The sequence below is a fragment of the Podarcis bocagei genome (genome assembly GCF_964188305.1).
Source record: "Podarcis bocagei genome assembly, chromosome: 2".
Lineage (NCBI taxonomy): Eukaryota > Metazoa > Chordata > Lepidosauria > Squamata > Lacertidae > Podarcis > Podarcis bocagei.
Window position 1 is genome coordinate 47815855 of NC_138126.1, and position 19970 is coordinate 47835824.

A 19970-nucleotide genomic window follows, 5' to 3' on the forward strand; every position below is an offset into this window, starting at 1 on the left:
CGGTGATCTTTGAGACACCACTCCCTCCTTGGCTCCCTTGCAGTTAAGTTGACTGCACTACGTCTTGGGTCACTGGGTTTCCGTTCGCCATAAGCGCGGCTCTTGGGCTTCCTGGATCTGAGCCATGGGGTGAGCAAGCTGATGGACTCATTGACCCAAGAAGAGAACCTAGATATAATGGACACATGAACATGCTGTAGAAGGAACTGAGGGGCAGGTGGGGCTCATTGACATGGGAATGTAACCCATCTAGGAGATGGAAAACTCTGATCCTAAAGAAGAAGAAGAAGAGGAGGAGGAGGAGTTTGGATTTGATATCCCGCTTTATTACAACCCTAAGGAGTCTCAAAGCGGCTAACATTCTCCTTTCCCTTCCTCCCCCACAACAAAAACTCTGTTAGGTGAGTGAGGCTGAGACTTCAGAGAGGTGTGACTGGCCCAAGGTCACCCAGCAGCTGCATGTGGAGGAGCGGGGACACAAACCCGGTTCCCCAGATTACGAGTCCACTGCTCTTAACCACTACACCACGCTGGCTCATTAAACATCCATCTATATCTGTAATCAATAAAATGGTGGCCATTTCTGATCCAGATCATTGCCTGTTTGCCATAAAGCAAGACTCCGTTTAGGTTTTGTCCTAACAAGTTAGAATTGTTGAACATATCCATCTTCTAATAACACATAAATCTTAAAATCTAAAGCATCTAACACAGTAATAGTTCTTAAACATTTATTGTTACAAATTTTAAAAGGAGAGCTTTTGTTTAAGTCCAAAATGTTACCCAGTTCTGTATGAAAGCTCACCTGCAGAGGTGGGGATATCAGGTGGTGGGATGAGTTTTGTTTCAACTTTTATGACTCTCAATTTTGTCATGTTTGCATACTCCCCACACAAAATGTATTCCATTATTTCTAGACTAGTAATTGATAAGCCAAACTTCAGGTACACTTTTGACCTTCAATTATAGATTGACCATCCAACAAACTTCAGATAAACTCTGGCCTTGATCATTAAAATTCCTCAAATAACCCTTTGACCCTTAGCAACGGGGATTTAACTCAATACTCTTTCTTTTTTGTACCCAAAGCCCCTTGTGGATTTTATGCTACCCAGAATTCATTATGAACTGGCTTTGTCTTTGCGTCCCCCCCTTAAAGCAATCACTATTCTTTGCTTATTTACACCTCCAAAGACTTAGCCATCCTGCATGACCATTCTCATTTGCCTATACTACAGCCTACCTTTATAAAATAAGGTATTTTCTGTTTCTTGTTAAGAGATGGATTGGTGCTGTGCTCTGTTGCCATTCTTAGCAATTCCAGAAAAGCTAAATAGACGCTCCCCTTAAGGAGACTTTTTTTTTTGTTTTCTTTGGTTCTCATTTAAAAAAAAACCCACGAAAACACAGCTGCTGCATTTTAAATTAAATATTTTATTGTAGTTTTTTTAAATTGTGGGATGTTATTTAATAAATAAAAAAAGAAAATTTACCGGTACATTTGCCCTTCTAGAAGTTTCTCAAGAAATGTGGGATAAGTAACATTGAATAGGTTGATTTCCCCCCCTTGGTGTAATATGGAGCCTTTTATTTCTGGTACACCTTGTGCCTCTGATGGTTTCAGCTATGAGCAGTGCTTTTTTCTGGAGGTACGCATACCCCTAAACATTTTGTGAATCTAAGTTTGGCCTCATTGAGGGGAAGTATTTCAATACAAGTAGGAAATTGAGAGTACCCTGAAACCTTTTTTAAGAAGAAGAAGAAAAAAGCACTGGCTATAGGTATAAGTTTTTGTATATCCTGAAAGTCATGTGCACCACACACCTGTTCTCCCCTTTCTTATGACGCTACTCTGCACTTACCTGCCTGTATCTCATTGCAAATATCTGTGTAACCAGTTTTATCATTTTTTTCTTGTGAATGAATATAACAGCCAATGCCAGCCTTGGTTTGGTTTGGTTTGATTTGGTTTAGTTTCATGTGTTTATTCCAGGAAGTTCTATTTTGTTATATGGGCTATATGGGTAACATTTAATAAAAATACTTTAAAAAACATTTTATTTCCAAGTCTCCTTGGGATAACCCATGGGAAATAAACGAACTATGAACTGAGGATATAAACTGTACCCAATTTATTTATTTATTTTTTGAGGAACACACTTCTAGACACAGGTATCAGGCAGTGAATGGCAAGACTAGGTGCTTCCTCCCCACAAATCATTGTGACTGGAAATATTAGCATAAAGTCAGTAACTGGGTGACTACCACCGTCTCTGCTCCATCAGTGTGGGTATGTTCACATCAGCCAGTGAGAATTCAGAAGCAGAGTGCTTTAATTGTATTAGTCTCATCTTCCTTCTCTGTCCCTTTTCCTCCTCATGAGTAGAGCCCTGCTGGATCAGGCCAAAGGCCTATCTAGTCCAGCATATTGTTCTCACAGTGGCCAATCATAGGTCAATGGGAAGCTCACAAGCAGGACTTGAGTGCAGTAGAACATGCTAGAATCTGAAGGCTTCTTCTTTGGGTTCAGAGGCCTAGGGTAGAGGTGGGCAGCCTCATGGGGTCAAAGCTGATCTTTAGGCATCTCTAACCCTCCTTCAGGACTCCCCTCAGGCCACAGCCACTCCCCAGACAACACACCTCACACATTCTGCTCCATGTCCTCTTCTAGTACTGTTGTCTGGCTGAAATGTTTTTGCATCTGAACTCATCTGTGTATAAATAAACCATATAACATAAAGATACCAGCCTCTGTTCTAGTATCCGTTACTGAATCTGTTATTGAATCTGAGGAGACTCACATTGGAAATGCAAATGCTCCTGGCAGATGTGTCTTACAATCAGCAACTATTGGCTAGTGCTGGTGTTTGCCAAACCCTGGGGAACATGGTGTGCTCTTTTCTGTGGAATCGTGGCCCATGCTATTATGAGTTACACACATGGAAGGCCCCAATCACCTTCCTTATCTTGTTATGAAATTGTAGATCGCAGAAGGCAATTCAATCCTTTATGTACTCCGTGACCTTGATAACAAGATCAGATGTTGGACTGTGGTGGGTTTTGTTTTTGTTTTTTGTCTCGTTAAGTTCTCTGTTGCTGAATCATGACCAGAGGACAGCATGCCATGCCACCTTGTTATTTTTAGATTATTACAGTAGGAAATGAATTAAATGACAACAATAAAGCTTGGGTCACACACTCAAGATGCAAATGTGATACAGTCAAGCCAATGAGAGCGATCACGGGATTTTCCAGTGCTTCATATAGCCCATGCAGCAATGCCATTAGGAAATTTCAGATTGTGAACTTAATGGTCTTATGGGGGTGGAGTCATCTTTAGAATGATGACAACATATTGTTATGAATTTGTGGGTGCCAGGCTTCTAATCCCTATAAATCTAGCTTCTGCTGCTTCTGTAACTACTGGTCTTAAGTCTTATTACAGTGATAGTAGCTTGTGTGCTACGCTTTTCTAATCTGAGCCATGCTTTCCTCAGGGAGTTGAAAATGTTGTTCATATCTGTTTTGGCACTGTCATTAAAACATCTGTTCTTATTTGTCTCTGTGTGCCACAATTCTGGTCCATTCTCTTTCCTCTTTTTGGCCTCTCCTCTTACACCACAAAACCTATAGCCCTCCAGATACAACTCCCATCATTCCTGACCTTTGGCAGTGCTGGCCAGAGCCAATGGTATTTGCATCCTAGGACCCCCATCCCTGCTTTATATAGTTAGCTTTGCTTGCAGTTATTCTGTTTAAGGTATCAAAAGAATTATTATACAGCCTCCAGCCAACTACCAGTCTCCCAAAATTCTGTTCTTCTCCATAATTCCATTACTAAGCAGTTTTTATCTAGTGCACAACCATTAAAAATGTAATAGACTTGTAGGATCAAGCCAAAGGCTCATCTATTCCATCACTCTGCTCTCACAGTGGCCAACCGTGGTTTGTTTTGCTTTTGCTCTTGCTTTTATTATGTATTTTGTGTTTTTTATCTTGTATTTCTATGTAGTGAACCGCCCTGAGATTTTTGGATGAAGGGCAGGATACAAATTTAACAAACAAATAAATAAAAATGAGTGTTCAAATATACGTCAGGCTAGCTTCCTCGTGAGGTGATTGCCAGGGCCATTAAAACAAAAGAGGGAAAGGGGCTCTGTGCCAGGTGACAAATGGGTGGGGTCCCTCCTCCAGCTCTTAGATGGTTAGAAAGACAAAGCCTGAGTTTTTAGGGAAAAACTTTGTGTGATGTTAAGAAGCTATGGGGAAAGCAGCAAGCAGAGGGTTAGAGAGCGATGCTTGATATCTGTTTGAATCCGAGGCTGCAGCTATGAGAGAAGCAGGATCTTTTTGGGGTGTTAACACTGTGAACCCCTCCATTGTAGACTCAGGTTGCATATATGTGTAAATAAACCATATATCATAAAGATACCAGTCTCCACTGTGCCTCATTTCCAAAAGGAAATGCAAACCCAAAGGGGAAAGCATCTGGAACCCCTTGAGTCTTGCACCACCTGGAGACTGGGATGACATCAGAGGACACACCCTACACAAACTCTGCTCCATGTCTTCTTTGAGTGCTATTGTCTGGCCGACATGTTATTGCATCTGAGGAGACTCACATTGGAAGTGCAAATTCTCCTGGCTGATGTGTTCTACAATCAGCATCCACTGGCAAGTGCTGGTGTTTGCCAAACCCTGGAGAACATGGTGTGCTCTTTTCTGTGGAATCGTGGCCCATGCTATTATGAGTTACACACATGGAAGGCCCCAATCACCTTCCTTATCTTGATATGAAATTATAGATCGCAGATGGCAATTCAATCCTTTGTGTACTCCATGACCTTGATAACAAGATCAGGTGTAGGACAGCAGTGGGTTTTGTTTTTGTGTCATCTTAAACACTTTGAATCATGACCAGTATGCCACCTTACTATTTTTAGATGATTATGGGGGAAATGAATGAAATGACAACAATGAAGCCTGGCTCGCAGATTCAAGACCCAAATGTGATGCAGTCAAGCCAATGAGAACAATCACAGGACTTTCCAGCAGGCCATGCGGCAATACTGTTAGGAAATTTCAGATTGTGGACTTAGTGGTCTTATGGGTGTGGGGTCATCTTTAGAATGATGGCAACATATAAGTGTATATCACTTCACCAACCTCAAAATGTGGTTGCTGCATTTGGAAGGGGACAGGGCAGAGAATGGTGTTTGGGGGCAGACTCCAACTCATTCTGCTGAGTGGGGCCCTGGTAGAGTTTAGAAAAGGTCAACTGAAATGACCAAGGGGATGAAGTGACTCCCTGGTGAAAAAAGGCTGAAGAATTTGGGACTTCTTAGTTCAGAGAAAAGGTGAGAAAGCAGCAACATGATAAAGTTTATATAGTTTTGCATGGCATGGAGAAACAGAAAATGGCAAATGTAAGTACAATCGTACTTTGGTTCTCAAACAGAATGCGTTCCAGGGGTCTGTTCGACTCCCGGAACCGTTCGAAAATCAAAGCGCGGCTTCTGATTGGCTGCAGGAGCATCCTGCAACCTATTGGAAGCTACACTGGACGTTCAGCTTTTGAAAATCGTTCAAAAACCAGAACACTCACTTCCGGGTTTCGATTGTTCGGGAGCCAATTTGTTCAGGAGCCAAGGCATTCGGCTTCCAAGGTATCAGTGTACTGTACACATTGGGGCAAAAATGGTCACAGTCATATATTCTGTGTTATGTACTGAAGTTGTCACCCTGGGCCAGCAGGGGGATTCTGTAGATAGTTTTCACTCAGGTCCCCCTATGCAAATAAGGGATTGAAAGTGATGTTCAGTGATTGGGTAGTTACAGAAAGTGGTTACTGTTGCATTCTAGTGGAGCTGTATATAAGCAGGCTGGCTGAAGCCTTCAGTTCAGTTCTGTTCTGGCCTGTGAATAAACACGAGCTGTTTGAAGAATCGCTGTTTCGTCTGATATGTTCACCCAGAACTTAACATTCCGTATTATTCTATTTGAGTTTGTTTGTTTTTGTACAATCAAGCAGTGTATAAATTCTGTGAAATTAGTAAATAAGGCTGTTCATTTTTGGACGTCTAATAAGGTTGAACGTTGGACAATTCAGGACTGATGAAAGAAAATACTTCACACAGCACCTAGCTAAATTATGGAACGTTGTCCCACAAAGACAGTGGGGGGGGGGTCACCAGCAGCTTGGATGGCTTCACAAGAGGATGAGTCAAATTCTCATAGGATAAGATTATCAGGGGCTACTAACCCTGATGGGTATGTTCTACCTCCTCAGTGAGAGGTGGCCTGCTTCTGAATAGCAGCTGCTGGAAAGTGCAGTAGGGCAGAGTGCGCTTGTGCCCAGATCCTGCTTATGGCTCCCCTTGGACACCTGGCTGGCCATGGTGAGAACTGATCACTGGACCAGACAGGTCTTATGTCTATAGCAATATGGCTAGAGCCAAGAGCAAGGCAGACTTTAGGCTTTGTTCTTCCCCTCCTCCTATCCGGTTACTGGCTATTGGATTCCCATTAAACCACTCCTTTCCTTATCTGCTTGTTCAAGGCTGAATTGCCACTTAAGCAAGAGAGACACAACCCCTCAATTAAGCTATAAACGAGGTCCTTGCAGAAAAGGACCCAGAGACCTTTCAGTCTTATCACTTATGCTTTCACTCTCCTGTGCCTGCCTAGTTTTCTTTGCTCGCTTTCTTGTAGTAGGTTCTTGCTTCTTACCCGCCCGTGAGTTCTCTTGCTTCATAGCTAATTTTCGGTCCTCTTCACAATCAGGAAGGTGCAAATCCTGTGTAGACAAATGGCATCCCAAAGCCAGAGTACTGTAGCAGCTGAACTGCCAGTTGGACTTTACCTGCTGTTATGGCTGCTGGCTGACAAGCTTAACTTTAATTTTCAGTTCCTCAAAAATACATATAACAAACAATCCCCATATTACCACCCCTCACAGAAACATCCCACGCATAAACAATGTTAATGATGTAGTCAAACATTATGCAGGTCTGTGTAATGGTTTAGAGTTGGTTACATCAGGTAGGTGCCTTCCACCCTCTGTTTCAACCAATTTTCCCAGAGTGAGCCATGCAGAGATGGCGGTGAGAGGACAACACAATCCTTTCCAGTTCCCCGAATGGGCCATGCAGTTTCTTTTCTTTCTTTTTTAAAGAATTTTTTTTAATTAATAACTTTTAACAAATCAATTTATAAATCAATATAACCAATTACGTTTCCCCCCTCCCTCCCTCTCCCACCCTCCAGAGACTTCCCTCAGCTCCCCTCTCTGATTTGTTTATACATATGTTGTAAAATTGTACATATCATTGCCTTATCTATCATATGTTCTACTAATAAATTTGTGGATGTTTATTCAAAACCTGCCAAGGAGTCCAAATCCTTTTGTTGTCTTTTTAAATAGCTAGTAAATAGTGTATAAAACCAGGTCAAATACATGCTGGAAATGTAAAGAAAAAGAAGGTACTTTGTATCATATGTGGTGGGACTGTAGAGAAGTAAAAATAAAAGGGAGATGATATATAATGAATTGGAAAAAAAATGTTTAAAATGACATTTGTTAAAAAACCAGAAGCATTTTTGCTAGGGATTTTAGGACAAGACCTGCCAAAGAAGATAAAGAACTTATTTATGTATGCTACAACAGCGGCAAGAGTCTTGTTAGCACAAGGATGGAAGAATGAGGAAATCCCAACAAAAGAACAATGGAAAGAAAAACTGGTGAGTTGTGCGGAGTTGGCAAAGTTGAAATATAAGCTGCGTGAGAAGGACAATCGTGATTTCAAGGAAGAATGGGCCATGCAATTTCAAAGCTGTCTTTGTGTTTCTTAGCGCTCCAAGATGCCTAGTTTCTCCATAAGGGTTTGTGTTCCATCTTCCTGTGGATGATGTTGAGATTCCTGCATTGCTGGGATTTGGGCTGGATGACCCCCGGGTCCCTTTCAGCTCTGCGATTCTACTCTGCTAACATCCTGAAGCAAAAGAGAAGATGGGGAGTGCGAGATGCCTGCCACTGTTTGTGTGAACACGACAGCTACATATGACCAGGGAAGGTTAGAGGTAAGTGAGGTGTGTCATATTGCAACGTATTGTAACTGCTTACTCAAAGTTCTTTTGTTTGGAATCGAGAAAGCAGAGCATGAGTCAGCACGGGCGTAACTGAGCATGTGCAGACAGCAGAAGAAGAAACCAGACCTACACAAGCATCAGCAGGGAACAAAGAAACATAAACTGTGCATGGCTGTAGTTCAAAAAAATTTCGATCATTTATTTATTTGTTAAATGTGTATACCAGCATTCATCAGTAGATCTCAGGGCAGTTTGCAGGATAAAAGGACTGTTCGAGGCAGTTCTCATTAGACTCATTCTGTGGAGGCTGTCCTTTGCTGCAGAAGAGAATAAAGGGGGCACCTAGCTGGATGCTTCAGATTTTTTTTTTTAAAAAAGATTGTCAAGGAAATGCCCTTGGGTGTTTGTCCCAGGTGGGATTAAACAAAGACATGACCATGAGGAGTGCAAAGCAAGGCACCCAGCTAGGGGCATCCTCCGCACCACCGTGCCTCTAGGGTTAAGTTAGTAGATGTTTTCCAATATTTCCATCTGCAGCCATGAAGAAGATTAGTAGGTCTTTAAGCAGTAAATCATTATGTTCATCTATAGATTCAACAAAGCAGGCCTTGGATCAGGTTGTATATCACCTGTCCCATAACAGAAGAAACTTCTTCGGAGATTCTTTTTCCAAAACAATTGTACCAGTTTGCAATCCCAACCATATATGGAAATATGGAACATAGCTGTTGACATCCTCTTCAACATAAAGCAGTTGAAAGAGATATTAACCTGTGGCATTTCGTGGGTGTCTAGTGCCATCTGTGAATTGTTTTAAAACCACTTTCCCTCATTTTAGCAAACACTGACTTCAAAGGGTTTCCCCACCAAGTTTTCGCTAGTCTGCGTTGTCAGTTCCACAGTGTACATGCATTTCCAATACAGATTTTAATGAGATTAGATCCCCTGTGATCACATCACAGATAATCTTGTAGACATTTGAGGGAAGTTTTTTTTTAATGTCTATTCTATGTAGAATTAAAAACTAGTTGTTCAAATGTAGAATATACTAGTTAACAGTTCAGGATGGTTGACATTCCATCAGTGGGACCTGATGTTTAGGAGATGGGCACAATTCAAAGTGTTGGTGCTGACCTTTAAAACCTTAAATGGCCTCGGCCCAGTATGCGTGAAGGAGCATCTCCCCAGAGTAGTTGGGGAGGCCTGGCCAGATAGGTGGGGTATTATTATTATTATTATTATTATTATTATCATCATCATCATCATCAAAGCTTGTACAAGGTGACCTACTCTTGCTTTTATATCTGTCAGTGGCTTTTAGCAGGTATAGGCAAACTTGGCCCTCCAGATGTTTTGGGACTACAAATCCCATCATCCCTGACCTCCGTTCCTGTTAGCTAGGGATGGTGGGCGTTGTAGTCCCAAAACATCTAGAGGGCCAAGTTTGCCTATGCCTGGCTTTTAGTCATGATGTATCAACAGAGACTCTATGTATCAGTTCCTGGAGATGGAGGACAGGGGAATGTTCCTCTATTCATGCCTTGCTTGTGACCACCCAGTCATTTGACTGGTTTCTGTTGAAAATGGGACGCTACAGTAGAGTGACCTTTGGTCTGTCCTAGCAAAGCAATTGCTCGTATGCCCTTTACAAGCTTTTCACTCTGGAGTCAGCTCAAATAGTAGCTGGAAGAAGAGAGCAAGTTTAAGATTGTTCATGGGGTGGAGTGGAGGGTGGATCCATGGTTTGCTGTAAATATTTATCCCTCTTCACTCTTCAGAGGAAAATAAAACTCTGGTATGCTCAGTAACGCATTTCTTGAGTGTTCCAAAGTTGGGCAAAGCTATTGGGTTACTTTTTCTTCCTTCCATGTTTAGCTATTGTTTTCAAAGAGATACTTATCCAACTATGATGACTGACCATCAATAAAAAAAATAGTAATCAATTAATGTCAGTGCTTTTTTCTGGGGGGACACAGGGGGACACATACCCCTAAATATTTTGTGAATCTAAGTTTGGCCTCATTGAGGGGCAGTATTTCAATATGAATAGGAAAATGAGAGTACCCCTAAACGTATTTTTAGAAAAACAGCACTGATTGATGTCATTCATGATGAAGGCTGCAAGCCTTTGTAAAGCTTACCCGTGATTAAGTTCCACTGTACTCAACAGAAATGACTTTTGAGGAGACATGTAGAGAGGAGTGTGTCCTACACACATTTACTTGGAAGCAGGTAGGCTGTATTGAAATGTGGGACTTAAATCTTGAGGAGGTAGGCACAGACTCACATTGTAAATTGAACAGAATAAGCCCTACAGTCCAATAGTTCTCCAAGTGATTCTTACTGGTTTACCAGGGTGGTTAACTAGGAGCCCTTCTGGTGTTGCTGGACTACAGTGCCCATCACCGTGGACCATTGATCACGCTAGCAGGGACTTATGGGTGCTGGAGTCCAACGACATCTGGAGGGCCATAGGCTCCCTAGTCTTGTTCAGTGGGGTACCATTTTATCCAGTGGAGAGGACCAGTCTTTTAATTTCCTCATCCACATAATGAAACTTTCAAAAACCCTGGAACTTCAGCATGGCTCATCATCATATAAGCACTTCTGCCATACTTTTTTCCATGAATGAAAAATTTAGAAGAAGTAAGAAGCAGACAGGCACAAAACGAGGGAGCCACACTGTGTTTTATCTTTTATTTCCAAATCTGTTGCTTTCATGGTACAATTTTACATGGCTGGGGAGGACGTCCACAGACCTCTCTCTGCCCCTTGCCAACAAACTGGAGAGGGGGAGGGAAAGACGAAAAATAGAATTAACCAACCAAAACAAATGCTCTCCAGAGCCTAGGCCACCACATGTACAATCAAAGAACCGCTCTGCAGATTCGCACGGCAACTTCATCTCCCAGGAAAGAGACGGGGATGGGGAATGCCTCCTCCCAGGAACATTCTGAGCCCTTCAAGGCAGTGATAAGAGTGCCAGCTGTCAGCAGCAACACAGCAAACACTAGGAAGGCATGAGAGAGGCTGACACTTTTGTCTACAGCTCAGTGTCATTCTTTTTGGCACACATCTCTGCGAAGCGTTTGATGAGTTCGGTGGATCCTTTCCTTACCCCCAGAGAGGCATGCAAACCTCTTGGGCAGAAGTAGCGCCTCTGAACATGACCCATCTGCTTTCTTCCTCAAACTAACAAACAGGGTTGGTGTTGTTAAAGGAGTGCCCTGGTAGACCAGGACAATCTGCACACAGCTTTGGTGGGTTTGATGGCCCCGCACCCCTCCAAGACAAAGCCATGTTCAACATGCTGGGAAGTAGAAGTGGAGGTTCTGAAAATGGAAGCCTCCTTCTAAGAAAGATCTGTACTGATGCAGTTATGTGTGTGTGTGTGTGTGAGAGAGAGAGAGAGAGAGAGATGAGGGCTTTCCTTTGATGGCATGGCCTCTTCTAGATATTGAATTGAACCCACAAGAAAACATAGCCACTCACCCAATCAAGCCCTTCCCGAAGAGAGAAAAATCAGTTTAAAATGAAAACAGAAACTCCAGTATTCCACCAACCCACCAACTAGCTTTCTTTTCTTTTCTTTTTGATGATCAATAAACATTGCAGACATCAATTGAATTATAAAGAGGGTAGAAAGTACAAACAGCATTCAAAGAAAGTTAGGAGACAATCTTTCTTGAGATCAGTGGAACAAAGAGAAAATCTGGATCCTGGTTTGGCTATATATACATACACAGACTGAAAAAACCCCAGTGTAAACAAGCTCTTTAATGGAGCCCAACAGGTCACATTCAGGGATGATGAGTACACAAAGGACTTTTGCATTCAGCACGTCTGGAATGATCTGCACTTTTACATGAGAAAGAAGTTGCATTTCATTTCTTTTACATATTTGCACAAAAGCATGCCTGGGTCTTTGCTTGCTTCTCAGCCTCGTTTCCTCCTAGCTTGATTCTTATAAACAAGTAAGTTCTGCTTAATTCTTTTTTCTGGCCCCAACCCCCCATCTTCTGCCTTTGCAAGGGTCAGTGATAACTGTGCCCTCTGCTTGGCAGCAGAGGTAGATTGCCACCTGCCTCTCGGCTTGGCACATAATGGTTTCCTCCATTTCTACATGGGAGGGTAAAGGCATCTCTGACCAAAAGCTGGAGCAATCCCACCTTTGCTCAGGCAACAAGTGGGAAAGGTCAGAAGGCTAACGGGAGCCCTTTCCCTCCCAGGGTAACAGACTGTGGAATGTATTTGAGAATCATTAAAAAAGAAAAACCCCATTCCTTTTCCTTAGTCACAGTTAGACCAATCAAAAGGCGTCTGGCCTGAGCGAGTGGAAGGGGCGGCCACAAGCCAGCTGCCACCCACCTTGGACCATCAAAGAAAAAAAGTCCCCCAGTGTAAACATTAAGTCAGTTTTGTTTAACATTAAGCTGTAGCATTCTGTGGTAATAAGGCAGTAAACGGAGCATTGTCGCCGCTGAAAGTGAGTTAAGAGACATCGACATGCAAGGGAAGCCTGAGATTGGAAGTAGATCTTATATAGCACCAAAAGACCAGTTGCTTCTCTTATAAGCACAATCCTCTCGGCCACCAGAGCTAGAAATTTAAACATTCAGACAGATATGTGGTACACTCCTGTGTGTGTGTGTGTGTGTGTGTGTGTGTGTGTGTGGTGTTATTTGGAAGCAACCTTCTCAAATTAGCCCTGTATTTGGAAGAAAACAAAATTAACATATCTGGGAGGAGGCTGCCTTCTCCCTAACTTGGAGATTTTAATGGATGGTTCTGCTTTCAAACAGGCAATTCTTGGTGATGGTTCTGAGAGAACGCATTGCCACGAAGGGACTGTATCACTTGCCCTTATGAACATTCAAGTCCTACTCTCTGATCTGGGCGAGGGCAAGGGTTTTATTGGTTGTTCTGTAACACTTCCTCAGTGTCACCACATTATTGCTGTCTGGAAAGGCACTCTTCCGCTCTGGCGCAATAAAAGTGGGGCACTTTTCCACCTACCTCAGCCCATTTGTGGAGTGAAAAGTCACAGGATTTCTGCAGGAAGCTTATGGGACACACACCAACTTGTTTGTCTACCTTGAAACTTTTGCAGGAGCAAACAGTACTGGCAGGGATTGCGTATTACTGCCCTGACACCATCATGAGCGCAAATAATCACAAATGCACAATGAAAAGGTGATCTGGAGAGGCGCAGAGTCCTAAGTGGAGTTAAACATCACTAGTGGTACCCCACTATTGCTTTTTAAAAAAGTGTGGTTAAAAAGAAAACAAACATTTGTGCACCGAGGCCCCAAAATTAACTGGGTGCCCTTGAGAGTTGACTAGACAGCCACACTCCCGGGACAAAGAAGAAATGAGTATATGGGCACCCAAAGGAAGAGTGGAAGAAAATGTGAAAAGCAAATTAGAATTACAGGTTGTTGCTTTATGTGTGTTTGTGTGCATTTTGCATTTCTATTTCAATTGAAATAAGCACAAGTGCAGTGATGAGGGCCGTTTCTTCTAATGCCTGGATAGAAAGGATGGCTTTTGACAGCAAAGCAGCTTTTCTGAATCTTTTAAGGCCATTGAGAGCTATAATTTGTTAAAAACAAAAGCACCTGGAAATGCATTTGGTTTAGAGCTGGAGAGGTGTGTGTGTGTGTGTGTGTCCATGTACAACTACATACTTCATTTCAAGACAAGAGAGAAATGCTTACAGTCCAGGGAGTAAGAAATCATGTACTGTACTGTGAAAAAATGAGCAAGTCAAAGCTATTGACTAATTCTGGAATAAGTGAGGCGAAAGTGTACAGTTAAAATGCTTTGGTACTACTGTAATGGGACTTAGGGCTACAGTCCTTATGCATACTTACTCACTAGAGAGTAAACTCCATAAAAATAGTGGGACATTTCCATGCAAATAATAGGATTGCACCATAACATGTATAGGATTGCGCCATAACATATATAGGATTGCACCATAAATCACAACTGGATTTCACTAGTTTCTACCTAGAGAACATATTTGTGTTGTTTTGTATATATGCACACCAGGACATGAACTGCTAACTGAAAACGATGAATGAAGGATTTCCTCCCTTGTTTAATTCGGTTGTGGTCTATAGCTCATATTCGTAGGTTTTCTAGATCCGTATCAGTATCCAAACTGCAGAATTACAGAGAGAACTCCTGGAAGATTAGCACTTGCTTATGAATGCCAGGAGTCAGTGGCAGACCTGAGCAGCAGCATGAAAGGTATGGAGAGATGGTGGAAGCAAGTCAGGTGCCACTTCTGCGTAAGCTTGGGGTGCCACTCTGGTACCCTTCTCCAACCTGGTGCCCTCCAGATGTTTTGGGCTCCCATTGTCCCTGACCATTGGCGACTATGGTACTGATACTGATGGGAATTGGGGAAGGCTGGCACAATGGGATAAGCCTCAGATTGACATAGATACTTCCTGAGTAATCAAGAACCTTACCACATGTGGATTACATCAGTGGTATAGCATACAACAAATATAAAATAATGCTATTCCACGGGTGGGGAAACCATTGAAGGACCCTTTAAAAACAAGGTTTTGAAAATAATGCAGAAGAGCATCCTGTCAGTTTAGGCCAATCACTGCCAAGATGAATGAGATCAGCATCACATTAATGGAATGTCTGGAATCCTCAGAATGCTTTCTTCTTCACTTGATGAGAGGGAACATGCAGAGGTTGGGTGGAAGGAAATATGTTTTCCACAAAGGATTTCTTTTGAAACCTCAGGGCGGGGGTCCCATTCAAAATGGGATGCTTTGGAGAATTCTCCAATCTCTCTTTCAGCTTTTAGTGAAGGTTGCCCATTTCCTGCCCCCACACACCCCAGGAAGGACTTCTGAACTTTTGTTTTTTAAACATATCATTCTGAATTTTTCAATACTGTGTGATGCCAAAAAAATTCAGCAGGTGGCTGTAGTCAGGGGTAGATCCTGATCTGCTAAAATCCTGCTGCTGTTAAATGTAAGAGCCCCACGGGGGAAAAAACAAGCCACCCTGTTTTCGAAGTTGTGTCCTAAACACTGTATACCATGACATTCACACTCAGGGCCCAAGGAACAGGAAATTGGTAGGAGAAGGTAGGCTGACAGCAAAGCACCGTGGTTAATGCCCTTGTCAAGAAGGAAGAAAATGAATGAGAAAGAGGAAGAGAAACGCAAGTTTCTCACGTGCGCCATGGCTGGATCACAGCTAAGTTTAGGAAGAAGCACCTTAGAGGGCTCAGATTCTTCCATCTCTTCACTGTCAGCCCAGCTCACAGGACGGATGGTTCCCAATAACCACTCTGGCTGCAAAAATGTCTGAGAAGAGGATGGAGGCCATGTATGGAAGAGCATATAAAATATATGCGAGGCCTCTAAATTGAAGCAGTAAAGCTGTGCCCACATGGGGAAGCATTCACAAGAGCTCCACGAAAGCTCCTGGCTAAGGGAATTTTGGCGCATTCAAGGGTCCAATCACGGGACTGACAGCTTGGGCCAGTGGTGGGTATGTTTGGGCCTGCCCCTTCCCCAGCAAGATGGCCGCCACTTAGTGCTGCCACCATGAGGATGTCAGGCAGGGGCCTGCCTAAAGGGCAGTCTGAAGAGGGCCTTCAAATGATCTGTCGCTCCATTTTTCCTACCCTGCAAGGCCCTCCGAGCCTTCACTTGGAGAAGAAGCCTGCATAGAATCATGCCACAGTTCGGACGTTATCACTGCCAAAGACAAATGAGATCAGCATCACGGCAACGGAAACAGCAGGACCGTAAAAATAACCATAGAAATTTCTCTTCTCTCTGATTACAAAGTTACAAAAATGTATAAAAAACCCCTTCCCGGACCCTCCCACCCTTTCACGGTTGCACAGAGTATAGAAATGTATCAGAAAGGAAGATTTCAATTGGTCTGGGTTGTTGTTGTTGTTGTTTATATGATTTGCTCATGGTGTGTTAACTTCCCCACCTCATTCCCTCGGAGCAGGGAGAGTGGCCAGTGTGGCACAGAGGTAGCCCCCCCCCTTCAAAGACACCTTTCTTCCGCAGCCAGGTCTTGCCTGACTCTCGGCCCACGAGTTCTCCACGTGGTTGATCTGGGCCCCCAATCAGCCTCAGTCCTTCCGTGGTAGCTGCCCTGAGGGATTCCCAATCCTCTGCTGGAAGTGCCTGGCCCCAGCAACCATTCCTGCTTCTTCCTTTGTTCTCACAGCAGCTGGACCCCTCAGGAATGACCTTCACTTCTTGTTATTCTTTGCAGGGGGGATTGGAAAAAAGGAAAGATATAATTAAGATGGACACTCCTTTCTTAAGACACCTAAAAACAGAACATCTCTGTTCAGAACGAACTGTGTATATGAGTTTAAGGAAATGTGCCCACCTCCCCAGATTATGCCAGCAATTCTTCACAATTTTCCAACTTCCTGACTGCTTCCCAATTTTCAGCCAAAATTTCTCCAGTGAGAATTTTCAGCTCAGTCCTGCAACTGATGGGGCTTTTAGACCACACTGAGTGGTGGTGAATCCCAAGCACCTAGTTCAGGGCAAGAAAATCACAACCCTTCCTGATATGCGAATACCTTCTCCACCCTGAATCAAGATTTTCTCTCGTTCAGCTGTTTTCTCTTCAGCAAGGAGATCCACATTTCTAAATTCACCCACCTTACTTGATAGGTCACAGGCAACATGAATTGGACCAAGGAGGGGGGAAATGCCCCCTCAGAAAGGAAGCCACTTACTCTGAGTCTGGTGAGAGCTCGGAAATACTGTGGGATGTTGCAGAGCGAGGTGGTGAAGGGCACGGCATGGAGGGTGTTGAGGAAGTCTGGGCCACGGAAGGCGTGGGTGTGGTCTGTGGGCCTGAGGGCGTGCTGGATGATTGCACAGAGGACAGGACAGAGGAGTTAAAAGATGCTAGGATGGAAGAAAGGATATCTAATTGCTCTGTGGAGGGGTGGCGGCTGGGGATGGCTTCTAGATTTTCTCTAGAAGGGAGCCTCCTGGAGAGGAGTTCAAGGTTTTCCCTGGAAGGCTGCTGTCTGGAAAGAGGCTCCAGGTTTTCCCGGGAAGCCTGCCTGCCAGGCACTATGTCCAGATGCTCTCTGGAATTAGATCTTCTGGATAAAAAGTCCAGCTGCTCTCTCGACGTCTGCCTAGCTGTTGCCAGCTGCTCCCTCAGAGGCTGCTTCCTGGAAAGCAGATCCAGCTGTTCTCGAGAAGGGTCTCGACTTGGCAGTGTGTCCGTCCGATCTCTCGAGGCTTGCCTGTTCGGCATAGTGTTTAGCCATTCCCTAGAGAACTCCCTGACTGCTCCCCCACAGTCTAGTGGTTCTCTTGACCCAAATCTACAGGGCAAAGTATCTAGATGGTCTCTAGATCCCTGCCTCCTGGGTAGGGTGTTCCCGTGATCTCTTTGATCGTGTCCAGAAGCTGCTTCTGCTACATTTTCTTGAGACCCATGCCTGCTGGGTATGCTTGCAAGGTGTTCTCTGGACCCGTGGCGGCTGAGGATGGTGTCTAGGTGCTCCCTCGACCCAGGCCTGTTCAGGATGGTGTCCAAACGCTCTCGAGAGCCGTGCCTGCTGGCAACCGCTTCGAGGCACTCGCCGGAGGTATTGCGGCTCAGCTGCTCTCTGGACATCTGCCTCCTCATCAGCATGTCCAGCTGCTCCCGGGAAGAGTAGCGGCTCGCGGGCTGAGAGAGGCTGCCTGTCCCCGAATAGATCCTGCCGTAAGAAGCGGCGGGGACGGCCCGGTGGCCCAAGGTGGAGGTTTTGTACCAGGAAAGGTCGTTGGCCATCCTGCCCACAGAGGGCAGGCCTTGCAAAGTCGGAGGGTACTGGAGCCGATTCTTCAGGATACCTATACAATGTAAACAAAGCAGAAGGTGAGAAAGGTGAGACTCTTTCCCAGGGCTCTCTCCAAGAGCTTCCCATTGGCAATGCCCATCCTATCTATAGTCATCTTACTCTATCCTGTTTCCTAATAGCAGGTCACTTTTGCATTTCTATTGATAGGAGAAAACTTCCTTATCCTACATTTACTCTTCTCTGCCAATATCCCTCCTCCTGTGTCTCTCTTTATGGCCTCTTCCTGCTGTTTCTGCTTTCTTGAAGAATCACCTTATCCTCTGTATGTCCACTCAACCGCTTCTATTTTACAAGTGCTACACAATGTTGGAAGGATTCTATCCTTCATTATGGCAGAACCTACACTCTGGAAATCCCTGTCCACGGAGGCGCCTTTTCTGTATTTTTGGCATATGCCAAAACCTTTTTTTAATGCTACCCCAGACATGTTCATTTGGCATGTGTTATAACATGCAATTGCACTCTATTAGGCATATTTTTAAATTGGCTATTTTTAAAAAAATCTAGACTATCTTGTTTTTAACATCTTGTGTTTGCTGGTATTTCAAATGTATATTTTATGTAAACTGCTTTGTGGCTTTGATGATTAAGCAGTATATAAATCCTCTTACGTGAAAAATAAGGAAGGTCATACTAACCACTGATAATAATACATTTACTAAATTTATTAGCCACGTGTTACGGTTGTATTTGAGCAGATTATTCTGTATTGCAACACAGGGGTTTGTTTATACCAAGTCAGAACACGGGCCCATTTATCTCAGGATCCCCTCCTATACTGACCAGTAGTAGCTCTCCCTGTTTGAGACAGGAGTTTTCCCCAGCCATTTCTGGAGACATCAGGGATCTTTCTCATTCAAAGCACGTGTTCTAACACTACACTATGCCCCTGACTTTCCCTGGACCCCAAGCTACCCAGCAAGCATCATGGATGAGTAGGGTTTTGCCACAAGGCCATCTTAGAGGCCCATGTAGGCCTGGACCACTTCCTTCTGAGCTTCTGAGCCATAATAAAGGCCGTGACAATGAAATTATGACACATGAAAACAAAACAAGGTGCTCCCCCTCCCTGGACAAAAGAAATAAAGGAAAAAGGGGTGAGACATAATCTGAATAGCTTTAACAAATTCATATTTCAGTGCAAATGCACTCATTACTGAGGGAAATCATGCTTTTGTGGAATTTCACAGATGATGATGATTAATTCAATTTATATACCACCCTTTACCCGAAGACCCCAGGGTGGTGTACAACATTAAAAACATAATTGACATAGCATAATAATAAAAGACAATGAAACAATCACGGGGTGGGGGGTGGGATTCATAATAACAGCTCTAAGCTGAGTGAGTGTGACACAATTTGATCCACTACTCATAAAAGCAGCTGTGATGCTTATTAAAAGTAAAATAAAAAAAAAAACCAACAAGCATCTGAGTGGGAAGCCCCCTTTGAGCTTGAGGCCTGGGCCACATGGCTCTCCCACATTGGCCCTGCTTGCCACTACAGTGCCCTGGCTGCAGTTTCCGTTTCTCTTACCTTTCCGCTGCCTCTGGGTCTGGGTGAGGGAGTTCTCATCGCCACTCGTCAAGGCCAAGTCCGGCTGGTTGTTGTTGGCAGCATCCTTATTGGCATCGAACCCAAGTTTCCGCTCGGAGCCCCATTTCTGGAGGGAGCAGGGGTGAACTTCGCATTCGCCCAGCGCTGGCCAATAGGACATCAGGTCATTGCCATCTACATCTAGAGGGAGGACATGGCTGGTATATTACAAGGTGGACAAAGTGCATCTCAGCAGATTAATGGGAGAATTCGCCAGGGTATTGACTATGTGCTGAGGGGAAGAATTGGTTAAGTTTTTCATCCTTTGCAGTGGATGGTGCAAAACTACTACGGATTGGCACATTGCCAACTCCCCCCCGTGTAGCAACCACTGCATGCTGCGCAACTCTGGGGGCATAGAAATAACAAGTGCCTGGACGACACCTGTACTGAAGGTAAT

At 43.9% G+C, this 19970-nt stretch overlaps 1 protein-coding gene across 1 annotated transcript in view; it reads right to left on the reverse strand.

Annotated features, from left to right (window-relative positions):
- Nucleotides 1–10771: 10771 nt before the first annotated feature.
- The window catches only part of CELSR3 (cadherin EGF LAG seven-pass G-type receptor 3), an 87844-nt gene continuing 78645 nt past the window's right edge, over nt 10772–19970 (reverse strand). Inside the window, exons 34-36 of the mRNA XM_081183906.1 lie at nt 19511–19711; nt 16841–17963; nt 10772–16354 (exon numbers count right to left, since the gene is read on the reverse strand). Of these exons, the coding sequence (XP_081040032.1) occupies nt 16327–16354; nt 16841–17963; nt 19511–19711 (1352 nt within the window). The 3' untranslated portion in view covers nt 10772–16326. The remainder of the gene's footprint in view (nt 16355–16840; nt 17964–19510; nt 19712–19970) is intronic.